The sequence below is a fragment of the Pogoniulus pusillus genome, chromosome 18 (assembly GCF_015220805.1).
Source record: "Pogoniulus pusillus isolate bPogPus1 chromosome 18, bPogPus1.pri, whole genome shotgun sequence".
Lineage (NCBI taxonomy): Eukaryota > Metazoa > Chordata > Aves > Piciformes > Lybiidae > Pogoniulus > Pogoniulus pusillus.
The window spans coordinates 10,648,330-10,665,987 of NC_087281.1; the positions used below are offsets into that span (position 1 = coordinate 10,648,330).

Here is a 17,658-nt window from a genome sequence, read left to right on the forward strand (position 1 = left end):
CAGTGATAGTAATGCAGTTTGCCACTTTAACATTTTTCTCAACATAAACTTTGTAGAAGGGTTTAGGGTGCTTTAAATTAGACAGGTAGGCCTATTTTTGTCCATCAGATATATATTAAATAATGCAGATTACAGGAGAACTTGCTCTCGCATTTTGTGATGTGATCTCTGTCACATTTGTGCTGTTTAGCAGCTGTTTGTAGCCAATTTTCACTTCATACAGACAAGACATCAATCCTGATTAAAAATTCTGCCTTATTAATTTCTCTGTGGCTGAGTGTTGTATATAAAGGGAAACTCAGCAACTTTTAGCCTGTCATAGATGTGTTAAAGATATTAATTCAGCCAAGAATTCAACTAGTTGTTGTTTTTCTCCTGTTTGAGCAGTCTTTTGAAGACTGTGGATGACATGAGTTTATAATAAATGATTGAGAAAATTCACAGCTTGAGAATAGTCCTTCAGAGATGGCTACCTTCTTTCAGACACTAGGCAGTATTGGCTTCTAATATAAATTCTTTACTCTGAACTAGATTCTGTAAAACCTTTATAGCACCAAATCTGAGTATTTTGTGAAAGTGCTACTCTAATTTCTGTAAAATCTTGTGAAGTGGAGCTTAGCTAAGTAAGGAACTTGATGAAACCTAATTACTTGTGTTTGAGTAGTGTGAGAAGGTGTGTATGTACCTTTCTGGCAGTCATTGTAGGATTAATGAGTAGAACAGCTATTTCTCAGCCTCACAGAATTGGGAGATAAGAGGCTTATATTGCCAGAGCAATAAACAGTTTTCCTACTTGATAGGCTGAGGAAGTTCAGATGCTGCAGATTAGGAGGCTTTTGCAGCTTGACAGAGAAGGGAATATGAGGCTTTCCTTGAATTCTTCTTCCCAAAAGCTGAGGATTTGGAGGAGGAATTTTTGTAGGGAGGACAGACACCTTCAAAAGATTGCTTAGCAAACTGGGAATGTTGGTCACCTTTGTGAAGCTTATTTATACCCCCTTAAGGCTTTGTGACTGCCTTTTCTAGAGTTAGTGGAACAGTAATGTGAGGAAGATAGGAGGACATGTGGGTGGCTGCAGTTCTGTTTCTACCAGAAGACACCCTCTTAGAGAAGAAGTAAAACTTATAATGTGATGGAATTTTTGTGAGACTGTCAAATTCATTTTTACTTGTCTGTCTTGGTCGTTTTTTTGGTGGATTGTTAGGGGGGATTTTTCCTCCCCCCCTCCCCCCCCCCACTCCCACAGTTTCCTGAGCTACCATCAGTGTAGCACTTCATACTTAATCTTTGACTACCTTTTACTCATGGCAACTGTAGGTAACTTGTCCGTAAAATCTTAAGTTACTCTGGGTCTCAGTGGCTGAGATTTGCTTCTGCCTTTTTTTAATGGATGATGGCCTGAATGCAAGTTTCCCTTTGAAACAAGCCCAGTGAACTGCTAGTTTGTGCTACAGGTTTGCCAGTAATTCTCCTTGCTATTAGTTGTCTTTCACTGTCAAAGCAGTTGAGAAGACTGTCCTGGTGTGGTATTCTATATATTAGGAAAAGAAAAACAAACCCTAGACTCAATGGTGGCAAGCATACCTTCCTCAAAGAGCTGAACTTTGTGATAACCAGTATCAACCTGTGTTCAGTTCATGTCACTAGGTGTGTGAACTCTGAAATTAAATGGTTTTCCAAAGGTTGATATCTTTATTTTACCTTCCTCCTGTCCTATGTAGTTTCATCCATGAGTTTTTGTTATGCAGTACCAGCATTCCTAATGAAAATAAACTTTCTGTGATGATAAGTAAAAAGATTTGGGGCAGGTGTTAATGTGTCAACACTGCAACGTGTTCTGGTTTTTCTCTTCTTCACCACTTCTCCATACCTGCAGTTCTCTGGTGTTGGAAGTGCTTGTTGGCCTGAAAAGTTTGGCTAGGCAAAATGTGAAGACTGTGGATGGACAGGTGAAGTACGTAGAAAATGCAAGCATAGAATCATAGAATGTCAGGGGCTGGAAGTGACCTCAAAAGATCATCTGGTCCAGCTCCCCTGCCAAGGCAGGATCACCTAGAGCAGATCACACTGGAACACTTCCAGATGGTTCTTGACTATCTCTAGAGAGGCAGACTCCACAACCTCCCTGGGCAGCTGATTGCAGTGCTCTGTAGCCCTCACAGTGAAAAAAAATTCTTCCTCGGGTTCACATGGCACCTCCTATGCCTCAAAGGATTGACACAAACAAATACACAACTTATGTATTTCCTGGATGCCTGGAAGCTTTTTAAGGTATGGTCAGATAGTGGTGGCCCTGTTGACCTTATGGAAAGGAGGATACAGGCTTCATCAATTGTTTGGCATACATATACATGAGAATTTCTTTCCTGTTGCCTCTCCACCTCTTAAATAGGATACCATGATGACATGAATGTTGCCCAATAACTTTAGGAATCAGATGGAACTTAGAAAAATTCTGGTGAAAGTGTGGACTAATGGTGACAAATGACTATGAAGCAGTGGTCATGCTGGGATTTTACCCTGGCTCTAGTACATGCTCAGTTATGTTAAATGAGAAATGCCCTTGTATCTTTGAAGTGATTAATTGAATTTCATCTTGATATTAACTGCTCTAACAATAGACAATCTCTCGTTTCTTTCACTGTTTGAAGTGGGGGGGGTGTGTGTAAAAAAAGCCTAATGCTACTTTATAGCATTTAGGCAAACCTAAATATGTAGAATGCTTTAAACACAGGATGAGGGGTTGAAAAGGCCATTATGTCTGTTAAGATACCATGTTTGTGTAATCATGTGTTGGAGGATAAATTTCTGATTTCTTTCCATACCTTAATGCAATCATGCATTTGGTTTTTAATTATCAGTTCTGTGTCCAGGTGATGAAATGAGCACTGTGCTTGGGTTGTCTAATGCAGCATCTCTAAGAAATGCTCATTTTCCTCTCAGACCTGAAGGACCTGAGACCACATAGAGGTAACACCCACTTAGGAAAGCAACAAATGCAGATAAAATACTCTCTAAAGTTACTTTTTTCCCCCAAAGATTTGGAATAATAACAGGGCAAGCATGTGTCTCGTGCTACATGCACGGGTATGAACCAGTACAGAAACTATATTGCTTCCAAAGGATTGTTTCTTAGGATAAGGAAGAATCTAAGAGAGCAAAATGTCACCACACAACACAGCTTGCCTTAGCATTGTCAAATCCCATCTGTTTGTCTCCTCTCCACAGGGCAGAATGCATTGGATTATTGTACGCTCGAAGTTCAGCGCACCACTTGCACTTTTCCTTGCAAAAGAAAGCCTCATAGGCTTGGGGGTCTTGTTAGGACTTTGAGACTGTCATGCTACAAGGTTTTATTCCCTGAGGTGCTGTTAAAGATAGAGACATACAGTTCAGAGCTGTCATACTGGCCAGCAAGTAGAAGGTAAAGATTGGGAAAAATGTAATTTCTTTTGACTTTCTCTTAAGGAAAGTAAAACAATTTGATGATGAGATGTGTGGGACATAGTGCCTTGATGTCTACTTGGACTAATTTTTTTCATCTTCTTAAAAGAGCACTACTTCCCCTTGGCTACTTAGGAGAGAAGGTCATTTTTCAGAAACTTTATTGGACAGAAGTCTTATGGTTAAACCACTCACACTGCTTTTTAAGTGGAAGCTTCCTTCTGCAGCAAATTATAGAGGATTGGTACAAGTTCCCTGAGTTTTCAGAAAGAGAAGGAAAGAAAGTACTGTTTTTTTTTTTATGCATGAAAGCATATTGCCAGCCTGTTTAGTTGGGTTGGGTGCAATTACAGCAGTATGGGATGAAACTGTATTCTGTATTTCATCTGCTGCATTCTGTAACATTTAAGAATGAGTGTAGCTGTATTACGTTGGAAAGGAAAAGACACAGTGGTTGCAAACAAAACGGATGTTGAACAGCAGTAGCAAGCAAGGACATCCTTCCCTCCCTAAAGGGCCAGATTCTGACTAACAGAAGCATTACAGCTGCAACAGAAGCTATAGGGAATTAGTTGATAACTTTTAAAAAGCAGTCCCTGAATGCAGATAGTCTGGAAGTGATTGGGACTCCTATGATTGCACCTGGCCATGTGTACCTGCATCATGATTTTGAGAGAGAAAAATGGAACTTAATTACCCCAAAGCAGTGGGACAATGCTGAACAGATTGTTACACAGGTCATAGAGCTGGTTTTAGTCTTAACTTTCTTTCTGTTCTAGACAAGAATCTAACATTTTCCAGTCTCTGCAAAATTCATGGCATATGTGAGAGATGCTATATTATCATTAACACTCTGCTAAACTGCACTCTATTTCCTCCAAAGCTGTAGAGTGTAGCAGTAGGCTGGAGTAGAGGATTTTGGTCTTCTGTAATCTGCAAGATTAAGACCCATTCAGATTCTTCAAGTTTTCTGCCTTGTACAGGATAAAAACAGATTATTTTGAGCATTGGCTGGTTTGGAACAGTGTTTTCACTGTGCTAAGAGAATTGTCTGTCTGTACACACTTTTTAACTGAGCATAATTCTCTGTGCATATGTCAGTTTGCAAATGATCACAGAATCACAGAAACATCCAGGTTGGAAAAGCCCCTCAGGGTCACCAAGTCCAACCTAGAACCCTACTCTACAAGATTCACCTTAAACCATTACCCTAAGCACTACATCCAAACAACCTTTGAACACATCCAGGGTCAGTGATTCAACTACCTCCCTGGGCAGCTCACTCCAGCCCCTGACCACTCTCTCCATGAAAAACTTTTTCCTAATGTCCAATCTAAACCTCCCCAGACTCAGCTTGAGGCCATTCCCCCTTGTTCTATCTTCTGTTACCTGTGAGCAGAGCCCAGCAGCAGCCTCTCCACAATGTCCCTTCAGGTAGTTGTAAACAGAAATGAGGCCTCCCCTCAGCCTCCTCTTTTTCAGAAAATGATGTGTCATTTTTGTGTGCTGTGTGGAAAGAGAAGATGTTCACTTTACTTTCCTCTCCTTTACCTATTTCTTATGTCCCAGATGGATTTAAGTTCAGGAAATAGACTCTGCCTTTTATTTACAGGACCTCATTGCTCCCCCACTTCACACCTGCAGGGCAGGGGGGAAACAGGTTTCTCGCTCCTTTCCTCTCCCATTCAAACCACAGAGGGAGAGGAATTTTGGTGTATACAGGACTCGAGGACAACGTTGTCCATGGCAGGAGGTTTGGAACTAGATGATCTTCGTGGTCCCTTCCAACCCCAACTGATTCTGTGATGTCTACCTTTTAATCTGAACAGCTGGGGTAAGGCTTTTCTGAATTGATACCATCTTGTAAGACTTATTTCTGTGATAGAGAAATCACAGTGTTTGTCTCTCATCTCACACTGGCTGTCTTCTGATAAGCAATGGCTAACACTTAGAAGTTTTTGAAAATGTGTTTCCAAGAAAAAAGACCTTTTTTTTTTTTTTCCAAGAGAACCTTGTCAAGTTTTTCTCTTCAAATATATTTATTACTTCCTTTTTGTATTCAACCCATCTCCTTTAAAGATTTCTGTGGTAAATAAACAGAACATTGCCATTCATTATTTCATTAATCTCAGCAAATAACAGATTATCAGTTTTATGGAGTTAAAAGTAAACGAAAGTGTAACCTTTTTAAAACAAAAACCTGCCCACTTGCCACAGAAGAATTTTGGATGAAATGCAGCTGTTGAACAGTTGCTTAAAATAAATTGCATACTTTAAACCCACCAAGAAGATATATGAGGATTCAAAACTGTGTCACAAATCCTGACCTACTGAAAAAGAATGCTTAATGAAAAGACTACTGTACGTTTCACTGTATCCTCTGCAAGGAGGGTGAAATTCAGGTCAACAGGATAGAAAGCTTCTAGGACTCAAGAAACCTGAACAGCTGATCACCAAATAAACATTATTGCAGATACGTACAGAGAGCAATTGATCTTGAACACAATAATAGGCTTTATAAAAGGATTCAAATAGGTGGTGGAGTCACCATCCATGGAGGTGTTCAAGAAAAGCCTGGATGAGGCACTTAGTGCCATGGTCTGGTTGATTGGCTAGGGCTGGGTGCTAGGTTGTACTGGATGATCTTGGTGGTCTTTTCCAACTTGGTTGATTGTATGATTCTAAGTTGTAACATAGGATCACAGGATGTTAGGGGTTGGAAGGGACCCAAGGAGATCGAGTCCAACCCCCCTGCCACAGCAGGTCAATACTATCTAACACAGATCACAGAGGAACACATTCAGACAGGCCTTGAAAGACCCCAGAGGAGGAGACTCCATGACCTCTTTGGGGAGCCTGTGCCAGTGCTCTGGGACCCTTCCAGTAAAAAAGTCCCCCCTTGTGTTGAGACAGAACCTCTTGTGCTGCAACTTACACCCACTGCTCTTTGTCCTATCCCAGGGACCAAGTGAGCAGAGCCTGTCCCCCCTCTCCTGGCAGCCTTCAGATACTTACAAACATTAATTAAATCTCCTCTCAGTCTTCTCTTCTCCAGACTAAAAAGCCCCAGGTCCCTCAGTCTCCCTCATCAGTCATGCCCTCCTGTCCCCTCATCATCTTCCTAGCCCTCTACTGGACCTTCTCCAGCAGATCCCTGTCCCTCTTCAACTGGGGAGCCCAAAACTGAACACAGTACTGATGGTAACTATGCCTGCATTTGTAAGTCTCTAATTCCTTTTTTTCCAATTTCATTGACATTGAAGTTTTGACTCAGATTTGTAAGGTGCAGCTGTTGCTTTAACAACAGTTTTGCTGGTGGATGAGAAGCTCGGCATGAGTTAGATGTTCCAGTGGCATGTCTCAGCAAGAACTAAATACTGAAGAAATACTAAAGAAATAAAAAGAATGAAATGAGAACAGAATGTTCTCATTTATGACAAGGTTGAGGTTGAACTAATCGTAGCCTTAATAAGTTGTGGTTGTCACACATTTATTTGTAAAACATTTGTAAAGCTGTGCACAGTCCTTATGTCTGGAATCTTCACATTGTTTCAAAACATAAGCAAATGCTCCTATTTAAATGGAGCAGATGAACTGTCACTGTTTTTTGCTTATTTAAAGAGCAGCAGATGAACTGTCACTGTTTTTCACTTATTTAAAGAGCTGTATGTTTAACAGAAGGGATGCAGTCTTGGACTTTCAGCCAAAAATGTTTTCCTGCTTGCAGTGGCAAGCAGCATTAAAACACCACTGTATCTGAAGGAAATTGAATTTTTATTTATTATCCCCCCCCACCTTCTACCCATAATCATTCCTGGCAGCCTCTCTTGCTGAATTTGTCAGAGCTTTGTCTATTCATTTTCAGACTCTGTATCTGCAGCTATTAAGCTTTTGCTTTATGGTGTGGCTCTTACATGAAGCAACATAAAAGGAGAACACTTTCATAAGTGATTATCTGAACACAGAATTTGACAGGCTGACCCCGCAACAGGCACAGTACTTGGTATGATTTATGATGAATTTTCTTCTATAGCTGACATTAGTTCTAGCTGCTTTTGCATGTCAGATAATGTGCACATCTGATTTGGGCCGTAATGATTGCTTTAGACCTATTCCATTGCTGAAGGGAGGCATGTAACCCAGTTAATTAGCACTAATTCTGGGGGTTTTTTGTTGCTGGCAGATGACACGGTTCTTGTATAGATACCATCTGTGGAAGTAGTTGGAAGCCTGCTATACTGATTTTACCCTTCACTGTTCAGAGTGGGTACTTCTTCGTCATCAGTCTGAAAAGATTTAGCTTGAAACCTTACCAATATTCCAGACTGGAAACTCTCTCCTTTCTAATCCCTTTGAAAAATGGTATTACTTGCTGTAGAAAGTGTTAGTAGAAGGAATGTTGTGGGATGTCTGTGTTTGAGGGGGTTTCCAAAAAAGCTGGGGAGGGACTTTTTAGGATATCACAGAGTGACAGGACTGGGGGGAATGGAGCAAAGCTGGAGGTGGGGAGATTGAGAGTGGACATGAGGAGGAAGTTCTTCAGCATGAGAGTGGTGAGAGCCTGGAATGGGTTGCCCAGGGAGGTGGTTGAGGCCCCATCCCTGGAGGTGTTTAAGGGCAGGCTGGATGAAGCTCTGGCCAGCCTGATCTAGTGTGAGGTCTCTCTGCCCACGGCAGGGGGGTTGGAACTAGATGATCGTTGTGGTCCCTTCCAGCCCTGACTGATTTCTATTCTAACCTATTCATATAGTTGTCTGTTTCTAAAGATGAAATGAAAGGAGAGTAAGAGAGATTAGACCTCAGGTTAGCTAAAATTTAGCTTTTTTTAATCTGTTTTTCCCTTAGGTGGACCAAAAGAAGAGTCTCTGAAACATTTTGTAGCTATTATCATAGAATCATAGAATGGTTTAGATTGGAAGGGACCTCAAAGGTCATCCAGTTCCAACTCCCCACCATAGGCCGGGACACCTCCCACTAGAACAGGTCACTCAAGGTCTCATTCAACCTGGCCTTGAACACCTCCAGGGAGGGAGCATCCACAACCTCACTGGGCAACCTGTGCCAGTGTTTCACCATCCTCACTGTAAATAACTTCTTCCTAACATCTAGTTTGAATCTCCCCTCTGCCAGTTTAAATCCATTACTCCTCATCCTGTCATTACAAGATCTTGTAACTAGTCCCTCCCCAGCCTTCCTGTAGCCCCTTTCACATACTGGAAGGTCTCCTTGAAGCCTTCTCCAGGCTGAAGATCCCCAACTCTTATAGCCTGTCCTTATAGCAGAGCTTCTCCAGTCCCCTCTGATCATCTTTGTGGCCCTCCTCTGGACTCGCTCCAGCAGTTCAGTGTCCTTCTTTTAAGCAAGTTGAGTTCATAAAAGCTTGCTGAAATGAAAACAGAGCAATTACACATAGGCAGAACTGTTCAGAAGAAATACATAGTTTTAAGTGTCTCCTGGTTTGGATCAATTTCCTTTCATTGCTGTTTTGTTCCACTTTTGTTAGCTAATAGGCAATAGGTACTACACATTATTTCCAAGCAGTTAATATGATTTATTGTATAGGAAAACCATTCTGCAGTAAACTATACTTGTGTAAGTATCTACCAGAGAAACAGGCATATCATATGTCACCAGCACAGTTCTTTCTGAGCCTAGCAAACTGCCATTGTCAATGAATATTGTGTCAACTATTCTGGCTTCAAGTATCAATATTTAGTGAAGGTGTCTTCTGAAATGCTATGAAGTTTTTAACACCCTGAAGTGGTGGTAGTTGCTGTTTGAATTAGGGCTGCAATGATGATTAAGGAACTGAAAGGCCTTTCATACAAGGAGAGATTCTGAGAACCAAGAGTGTTCAGCTTGGAAAAGAGGAGGCTCAGTGGGATCTTATGTGATCCAGTTGTGTATGTTGCCTCTTTTCCTATTATAGGACACCACTGAAAATAAACTAACACCTTCCCTTCTTCTTGACACCCACTCTGCAGATACCTGTAACATTGACAAGTTCCCCTGACAGTCTACTTTTCTTCCAGGCTAAACAGCACAGGGTCTTTCAGCCTCTCCTCATAAGACAGATGTTCTAGTAGCTTAATCATCCTTATAGTCTCCTGTTGGACAGTCTCTTGTATATCCCTGGCACTCTTGAACTCAGGAGCCCAGAACTGGACACAAAACTCCAGATGTTGTCTTTCCCTTGACCTGCTAGCCATACTCTTAAGGCATCCCATTTGCCTTCTTGGATACAAGAGCACATTGCTATCCCAAGGATAACTTATAGTTCATCAGGACTCCCAGGTCCTTTTCCACAAAGCTGCTTTCCAGCAGGTCAACCTCTAATCTATACTAGTGCATGGAATTATTCCTCTCCAGGTGCAGGACTCTACACCTTATGATTTTTGAACATCATTAGTTGCCCTTTGCCCAGCTAAATGCCTGCAGAGCCTTCTGGTGTACCGGCGAATCCTCCCAGTTTGGTATGATCAGCAAACTTACTGAGGGTACACTCTGTCCCCTCATCTGGGCCATTGATGAAGATGTTGCATAAGACTTGGTGGACTCAGTACTAACCCTTGGGGAACACCACTAGTTACAGGTCTCCAACTGAGCTTTCCACTGTTTATCACAACCCTCTGAGTTCTCTTCAGCCAGTTGATGATACATCTCACTGTCCACTCTTCTAACCCTTCCTAAGCTTGCTTATTATTGTTGCCAGTTATTAAAGTCACATAGAATATGATGGTCTACACTCAAAGACAAGTTAGAAATACTTAAAAGGTAGCTATTTTTTTTGTCAACAAAAGCCTCCATTCCTCAAGGGCTGAGGATTTTCTTGACTTTGACTTTTGTGTCTTCTCAAAGAAACAACTGGCTACAGTGGGAGGGAGCAGAGTTGCAAATACTGAATAGAGTCTTGGTTCAATATTTGGATTTGCAAGACCAAAAGCTCTTGCTATATACTCTTAATGGCACCAGAAATGTTGGAAATAATAATAGTAATTTTTTTTAAAATCCACTTTTTAAATTCTTTTTTGTCCCTAAATGTGGTTAAATAATGACAGGTTGCAAAATGATATGTTTTGGTACACAGTTTGGATTAGTGAAGTCTAAGAACCATTTTTCAAGTGAACAATGAATTTTCTAGTTGAACAATGTGTGTAATATATACCTTAGGAGCTGCAACATTAAGGAAATTTGTGAACATTTACTCCATTCTTTTTAAAATGTTTGTTTCTGCATATCTGTGAGTTAAGGTTAAAGGACATTTGAGTTTTGTCTTAAATGTAATCCATTTGGTATGGATACAAAGTGAAATTCAGTGCCCTCAGGTCTATTTATTTACTCTGTGGCCTGATTTTTTTTTAATGCTGTTATTACAATTTCAAATCTTAGGTCTGGCTTGAATTATTCAATTTAGAAGTTTGTTTAATGTATCTTTCCTGTATAACAGTGAATAAGAATTCTGCTATATTATTTATGATTAGAAAAATAGAGGGGGGTCAATTATGTAGAAAGTACAAAAATAATTTAAAAAATCAGCAAAAGCAATCGTATTATTTGTGATTTTACAGGTAAAACCCACAGCTGTTTTCTAATTCTCTTTTTCAGTTTCCATAGCTAGACGTGTCCAAGACCCATTAGCTGAGCTTGTGAAAATTGAGCCCAAACACATAGGAGTTGGAATGTATCAGGTAAGATAATATGTATCACTTAAGTAACTTGTCATGCTATAGAGCAACCCCAAAATGCTGCTTTTTAATTGCCAGCTGGTTATGTCTCCTTTCAAAGACGTTTGCAGAGTTGATACAATGGTAATAAATACCTACAAGTCATAAACTACCTCTTTTTTTAATCACCGCTTTTAACTGTGGTGATTGAGACTGAAATGTCTCCAGTGAGATGTAGGATCTATTAAAAAGGATCAGATAGGTAACCTGATCTGTAAAGCTTTCTCCTTTTTTTTGTATTGTTACAGCAGTGGGGTTTAGCTCTTTGTGTAAAGTACAATGAGATATTGATCCTCCATTTAGAAGCCATTAATTTGTACTCTTAGGTGCATTCCTTCTTAGGAGTTTGTAATAAAAGCATTTGCTTAGAAAGTTTTCATTTACTGAAGCTGAATTGGAAAATGTTTGACAGTTCTTGTTTTTGTAGGTTATTTCTGAAAGCTGGCATTTACCCTTCAGAGTGTTTTTACAAAGCAAATGGTATTGGAAAGTGGTGTATGAGTTATTGTCATTTTATAGGGTACTGGCATCCGTTCAGGAACATATTTATTGATGTGCTTAAGTTTCACCAAATAGAGAGTTAAAAAGAAAAGAAACTGCAGAATGTGAGTAAATTTGAAATTCTGAAACAGAATTCAGAACAGAAACCACAGAACTGTCTGTATCTGTGCTTTCAGGCTAGTGTGTGAGAGATAATGGAATAGAATGTAATTAGCATCCTGGAATAGAATCATAGGATCATAGAATCAGTCAGGGTTGGAAGGGACCACAAGGATCATCTAGTGCTATCAGCAATGACAGTAGAGCAGGGGGCTGTAGTGGTCATGTAGTAAATCTGCTGCTCACAATATGAGCTTTCTTAAAGTCTATGGAGTATGTTCTCACTTCAGCTTTCTTAAAGTCTATGGAGTATGTTCTCACTTCCAACAGTACATGGAGAGGCTGCATCTTTCATAGTCACTGTTTCCATAGGACTTTGGATCCCTCCCATTTGGCCTCTTTGATACTTCATATGCATGTTTGTGAGACTACTGATATCTTTTTAGCTTTTTAATGCAAGTTTTCCAAGAAAATCTGGTTATGGGTACTTTGCATATGGAAATAGAAGTTTCCAAGTAGCAAAATATCTCTGTAAACTTAGTCTTGTCAGATTTGTGTTTACCTCTTTTAGATGACAAAAGAAATTGAGATTTATACTTGACTGCCTGCTTTTGTTTTCATTTCAAGTTATGATTCTGAGTTTGTGCACTATTAAGAGAATCAAGTCTGTCAAAGAAAAGTAAACGGGCCCAGATGTAACAGGTGTTTCCTTAGACAGAGAGAAGAACAACCTGACTAAATTCTGGTTGCCTAAAGGTCCTTGGCTCCCTTCATCTTTATCTCATTAGGAAAATTGTTCTTTCCTCCCAGACAGGAACCCAGCCAAAATTAATTTATCACCTTCAGACCATATTACTATGGTTTCTTCTGAAGATGATGCCCAGATCTTACCTGCCTTACCGTTTCCCCATGCCAGTTCAAAGCTAAATTGCTATCAGGGAAGAAGCAGTTAGTACACTTTAGTATGCTGTAAACTGGGTTTTGGCTGGTGAATTACCACTACTGTTGTAATGTTGTAGATAAGAGCTGAGAGCAAAGCTGCTTCACAAAGATTGTGGATAAATAATTGAATTCCTAGAGGAAAGGAAATTAATTTAAAGTTTAAAAATATGCCTAAAGAACAAGAAGAAAAAATCCTTCCTCTCAAATAGGAACTAAACTTTTCATGTGAGAATGAAGCAGCACTAGCATAGATACTTGGTCCACAAGTCCCTATCAAATAGCCTGAATTAAAGGGGGAATTAAATTAATACACTTCTAAAAAGTCAAAATACGAATATGTGTTGTAAGGCAGAGAAATAATGCTAAGGGACTGTTAAATTTGTTTGGTCTTTTGCCATTCATTTAATGGGCAAAATTCCTGGATGCTACAAAACTAGCAACTTCTAGACAGTTAGGTGGGTCTCAAATTCACCTGTGCATTGTATCTGGTCTTGACAAAGCAACAGCTTTAGCAGGGATGTCATCTGCTGGTCGGAGCCGTAGATTGCAGGTTTCAGCACCCGGTTGAACAGCCTGTCTGCAAAACACTTGAACATTCCTTCTGTATTGCTGCAGTGAATTGATATGTATAGTTAGGTATGGAATGAGTCTCCTGTGACAGAATTGCAGCTTCATGAGCTTGCTTGTGTTTTTATGTACTTCAGTTGAAATGGTTGCATAAAGACAACATTTGCTTAAATACTGTCAAAGGATACCAGTGCTCATGTCAGCGTGTCCCACAGTATATCCCACCTCTGCTGTGAGGACAGCCTTTGAGAGTTGAGGCTCTTCAGCGTGGAGAAGAGAAGACTTCAAGGAGACCTTGGAGTAGCCTTCCAGTATCTGAAGGGGGCCTACAGGAAGGCTGGGGAGGGACTAGTTACAAGGTCTTGTAATGACAGGATGAGGAGTAATGGGTTTAATCTGGAAGACAGAAGATTTAAATTGGATGTTAGGAAGAAGTTCTTTCCAGTGAGGGTGGTGAGACACTGGCACAGGTTGCCCAGGGAGGTTGTGGATGCTCCCTCCCTGGAGGTGTTCAAGGCCAGGTTGAACAAGACCTTGAGTGACCTGTTCTAGTAGGAGGTGTCCCTGCCTATGGTGGGGAGTTGGAACTGGATGACCTTTGAGGTCCCTTCCAACCTAAACCACTCTATGATTCTAATCAGACTACTTATTAATGAATGTGTATCACCTATTTTTAGCAATGTTCACCCACAGTTGTTTAATTACAAGTGTACCTGGAGTTGAAAACACTTTAACTATCAAATAGACTGGTGGACTGGGGTCACAAGAGGAACTGGTTATTCATATATTAAAGACATTCCAGGCTAGCATATATATTGGCATTTCTGTAAATTAAAAAGAATATAATAACTGGACATATTCTGGGCATTGAGTTTGATCTCAGAAACAATATTGTGGGACTTGAAAGGCAGGGATACCTGGCATAGCATTTCACAGTGCTCTTTGCTCTCTTCTTAACTAAGGGAACTTACATGTTTTCTGTGAACCAGTAGTCTCTTGTATGTAGACTGTTGTCACAATGTTTTTGCGTCAGAGTGCAGGTAATTCCTTGCTTTGAACTTTATGGGAAATGGAGAGGAGAAATTAAAGTTTTCTTGTGTACAGAGACTTCTTGAGAGGTGGAGTATGATGATGGCTTTACCTATAAAATAGTGAAGGCAGGCAAGAGAAAGGGTCTTGTCATAAGGGGTTGTTTAGCCTGGAGAAGAGGAGGCTCAGGGGTGATCTCATTGCTGTCTACAACTACCTGAAGGGACAGTGCAGCCAGGTGGGGGTTGGCCTCTTCTCCCAGGCAACCAGCAATAGAACAAGGGGACACAATCTCAAGTGGTGCTGGGGAAAGTCTAGGCTGGATGTTAGGAGGAAGTTCTTCACATAGAGAGTGATTGGCATTGGAATGGACTGCCCAGGGAGGTGGTGGAGTCACCGTCCCTGGAGGTGTTCAAGAAAAGCCTGGCTGAGGCACTTAGTGCCATGGTCTAGATGACTGGATAGGGCTGGGTGCTAGGTTGGACTGGATGATCTTGGAGGTCTCTTCCAACCTGGCTGATTCTATGATTCTATGATTCTAAGGGAAACGTTACTCCAAAGAAAGACAATGGATATACAGGCTGGTGAATATATTTGTGCTTGCTGCAGGATTTCTACCACTACCACTATATAGAACTCTTAATTGTAGTGTGGTAAAGTAAAAATCTAGTTTGCCCTACACCATTTTTAGGGTGAATGATGTGCTTTTCATTTTGAAAAGTAAAACTCAGTGAAGCAAGCTGTCTGTCATCCATGGGAACATAAATCTTTGCAGACTGCATTGTCAGGAGGAGGTAATCACCCTCTAATGTTTTCTGGATGCTTCCACACCCCCCGTGGGGTAGGTGTGCAAAACGTAAGATTCTTTTCCAAATAAGTTACACCTCTGGCAACTTTGTGTAATGTATCCTTCAACAGGGTTTGCTGGCCGCTGGGGGTGGTTTATATCCCGTAGCCTGGCAGAAGCCTCTTGGGTTGTCTACCTATTCTCTAACTGGCAAAGAGAAATCAACTGTCCTGTCAGCAAATAAACTTTCTGCTTGTCTGTTATGACCAGTTAAAAAGAAGGGATATAGAAAGAAGATAACAGTGATGTTATTAACGATTTTAGTTAGTGTACTGTGTCTGTTTTGTTGTCATCTCCAAGGAGACGTGCCAGCAGGCTGAGGTGCGATGCTGCCCCTTTAAGGCAATGCAGGAAAATGCGTGCATGTGTACTTACCAAGAGTGTAAGAGCACAGCCCTATTCCTGCATCTGCACATGTCACTCATGGGGCTGCCCATGGACAGCATCTCTTTTCACTGCTGTCACCAAAAATGCACTTGAAAACGTGTCAGAGATGTGCCTTTGTAAGCAACCTGAATTGCAGGTAAATTTTAGGCATTGCTGTTAAAAGTCCCTCTTACATTGCTGCTGTTTATCGTTAAAAGAGTTGTATAGAGCTGCAGGAGTAGGGAAACTTCAGAACTTTCAGTGTACCGAGGTGGGATGATCGAAGGGTGTTGACAGGAAAACAGCTGCTGAACAGATTTGTCCTCTCTTGTCAGTTTGTTTCTGATTGCTTAATTACCAGCTCTCTTGGCAGAAGTTTGTTAGGAGGCTTTTCTTACCATACAACAACAGACGATGCAAACTCACTCGTGTGATTTGTGCTCCAATCTTCTTATTTTAATATAACAAATTGTTGACATGATAATATTAACATTTTAATATAAAATAATAAAACCATAGTTAATGTTTATAACTAATTATACCAGTTGTAGCTAATTATAATATTTATAGATAATGCTATTTACATTTATATAATAAGAAGAATATGTAATTATTTATAAAACAATAATATAATAATATAAGTTTATAAAACAATGATATAAATATAATCTGAGTATAAATATAAATAGTAATGTGTAATATAGAATTATATACATGAGAAATAAGTGTAAATGCTGTTCATTTCCAGACTACCACAATACTAGCAGACAGGAGCTCCTGAGCAGAACTGCGCAGCTATAGGGAACCCTCTGTGCAAGCCTGTTTAATATTGCAGTTTGACTTTTTAGCTTGTGGTGGTGGTTTTTTGTTTTGTGCTTTGTTTTGGTTGGTTGGGTTTTGGGGTTTTTTTTGTTTCCCCTTCCCATAAATGTACTTGGGGAGAGCCAGACAGATTTAAACTCTTGATGTTCTGATGTGTGAGTCAAGTGGCAAGAGCAGTAAAATAGAAGTTTGTGAGGCTGGAATCCTGCCAGTAGGCTTGATACACCTTCTCTGTGCATCAGTTTGGAAACACCTGTTTTATTAAAAGCTGAGACAAAAAAGAGGATGATAAACCCTATTTTGATTGAATAGTTTCTGAAATGTGTGAGGTGCTGTTGTGCTTCCTGTTTACATTTCAAGTGTTTGTAGTGATGTGTAAAACTACACAATGTTAGTGTTCAAAAAACTGTTCTGCTCCAATCATCTTGACTTTAGTTAAACTCCCATAAATCAAATTCTTTACATTTTCAAAACCTTCTTAAAAATACTACAATTAAAACCAGACACAGAGCTGCAGATTGCTTTGGGCATAACTTACAGGCATGATGTGGCATTTGTGTTCACAGAACTTGTGTTGCAAGCTCAAACATTTCTCTTTCAAAGTTAATCTCTAAGACTCTGCCTTGTGAATTCTAGTCAGATTTTAATGTAAACATTGCAATGATAAAATTGATTAAACTATGCCCATAGTAAAAGCATGTCTTCGGTGTCCAGAAATTCAGGTGAAAGTGGCAGTGCAGATGTGAATTATTTGCTTTGTATGTGTGTGGGGGGTCAATTTAAACACCATTAATGTAAATATTATTTGTTAGTTGAGTTCTGTAGTCGCTGCTCGCTGTGCAGCAGTCATCTGTTGCATCTGGTGTTTTGGTTTCGTGAATTAACAGTATATTCGTTTGACTCGTAGGGAAGCACACTAATATTCCGGTCCTCTTGAGTGATTCCTTGTGAGTTCATAGCACAGCAGCTGTTGACCTGATATCTGAAAATCTGGAATTGGCAATGGATTTCTATTCGCCGTCCGTAGGAGACCTTAAGTGGCAATTAAGTTCTCGTGATACTATAAATTAACAAAGCGTTTATGTAGTTCTAGTGGTAGATATTATGTAAAATAAGAATCTTGGTGTATTTTGCACTGAAACACCTAAAATAATGATTCTTACTCGATTTGAACAAATAGCAAATTATCAAGTGCTGCAAGAACTTTCACAGGATCACCTGAGCTATGGATTTATTTTTCTTCGTAACTGTTCCACGTAAAAAAAAATGTGATGTGGTGTTAGGGTACATTTTTGTTTAAATATCAAATCTGTGAT

General features: G+C 40.1%; 1 protein-coding gene across 1 annotated transcript in view; it reads left to right on the forward strand.

Annotated features, from left to right (window-relative positions):
- SRBD1 (S1 RNA binding domain 1) overlaps nucleotides 1–17,658 on the forward strand; it is a 142,334-nt gene that overhangs the window by 78,828 nt on the left and 45,848 nt on the right. Inside the window, exon 17 of the mRNA XM_064158381.1 lies at nucleotides 11,051–11,133. Within this exon, the coding sequence (XP_064014451.1) occupies nucleotides 11,051–11,133 (83 nt within the window). The remainder of the gene's footprint in view (nucleotides 1–11,050; nucleotides 11,134–17,658) is intronic.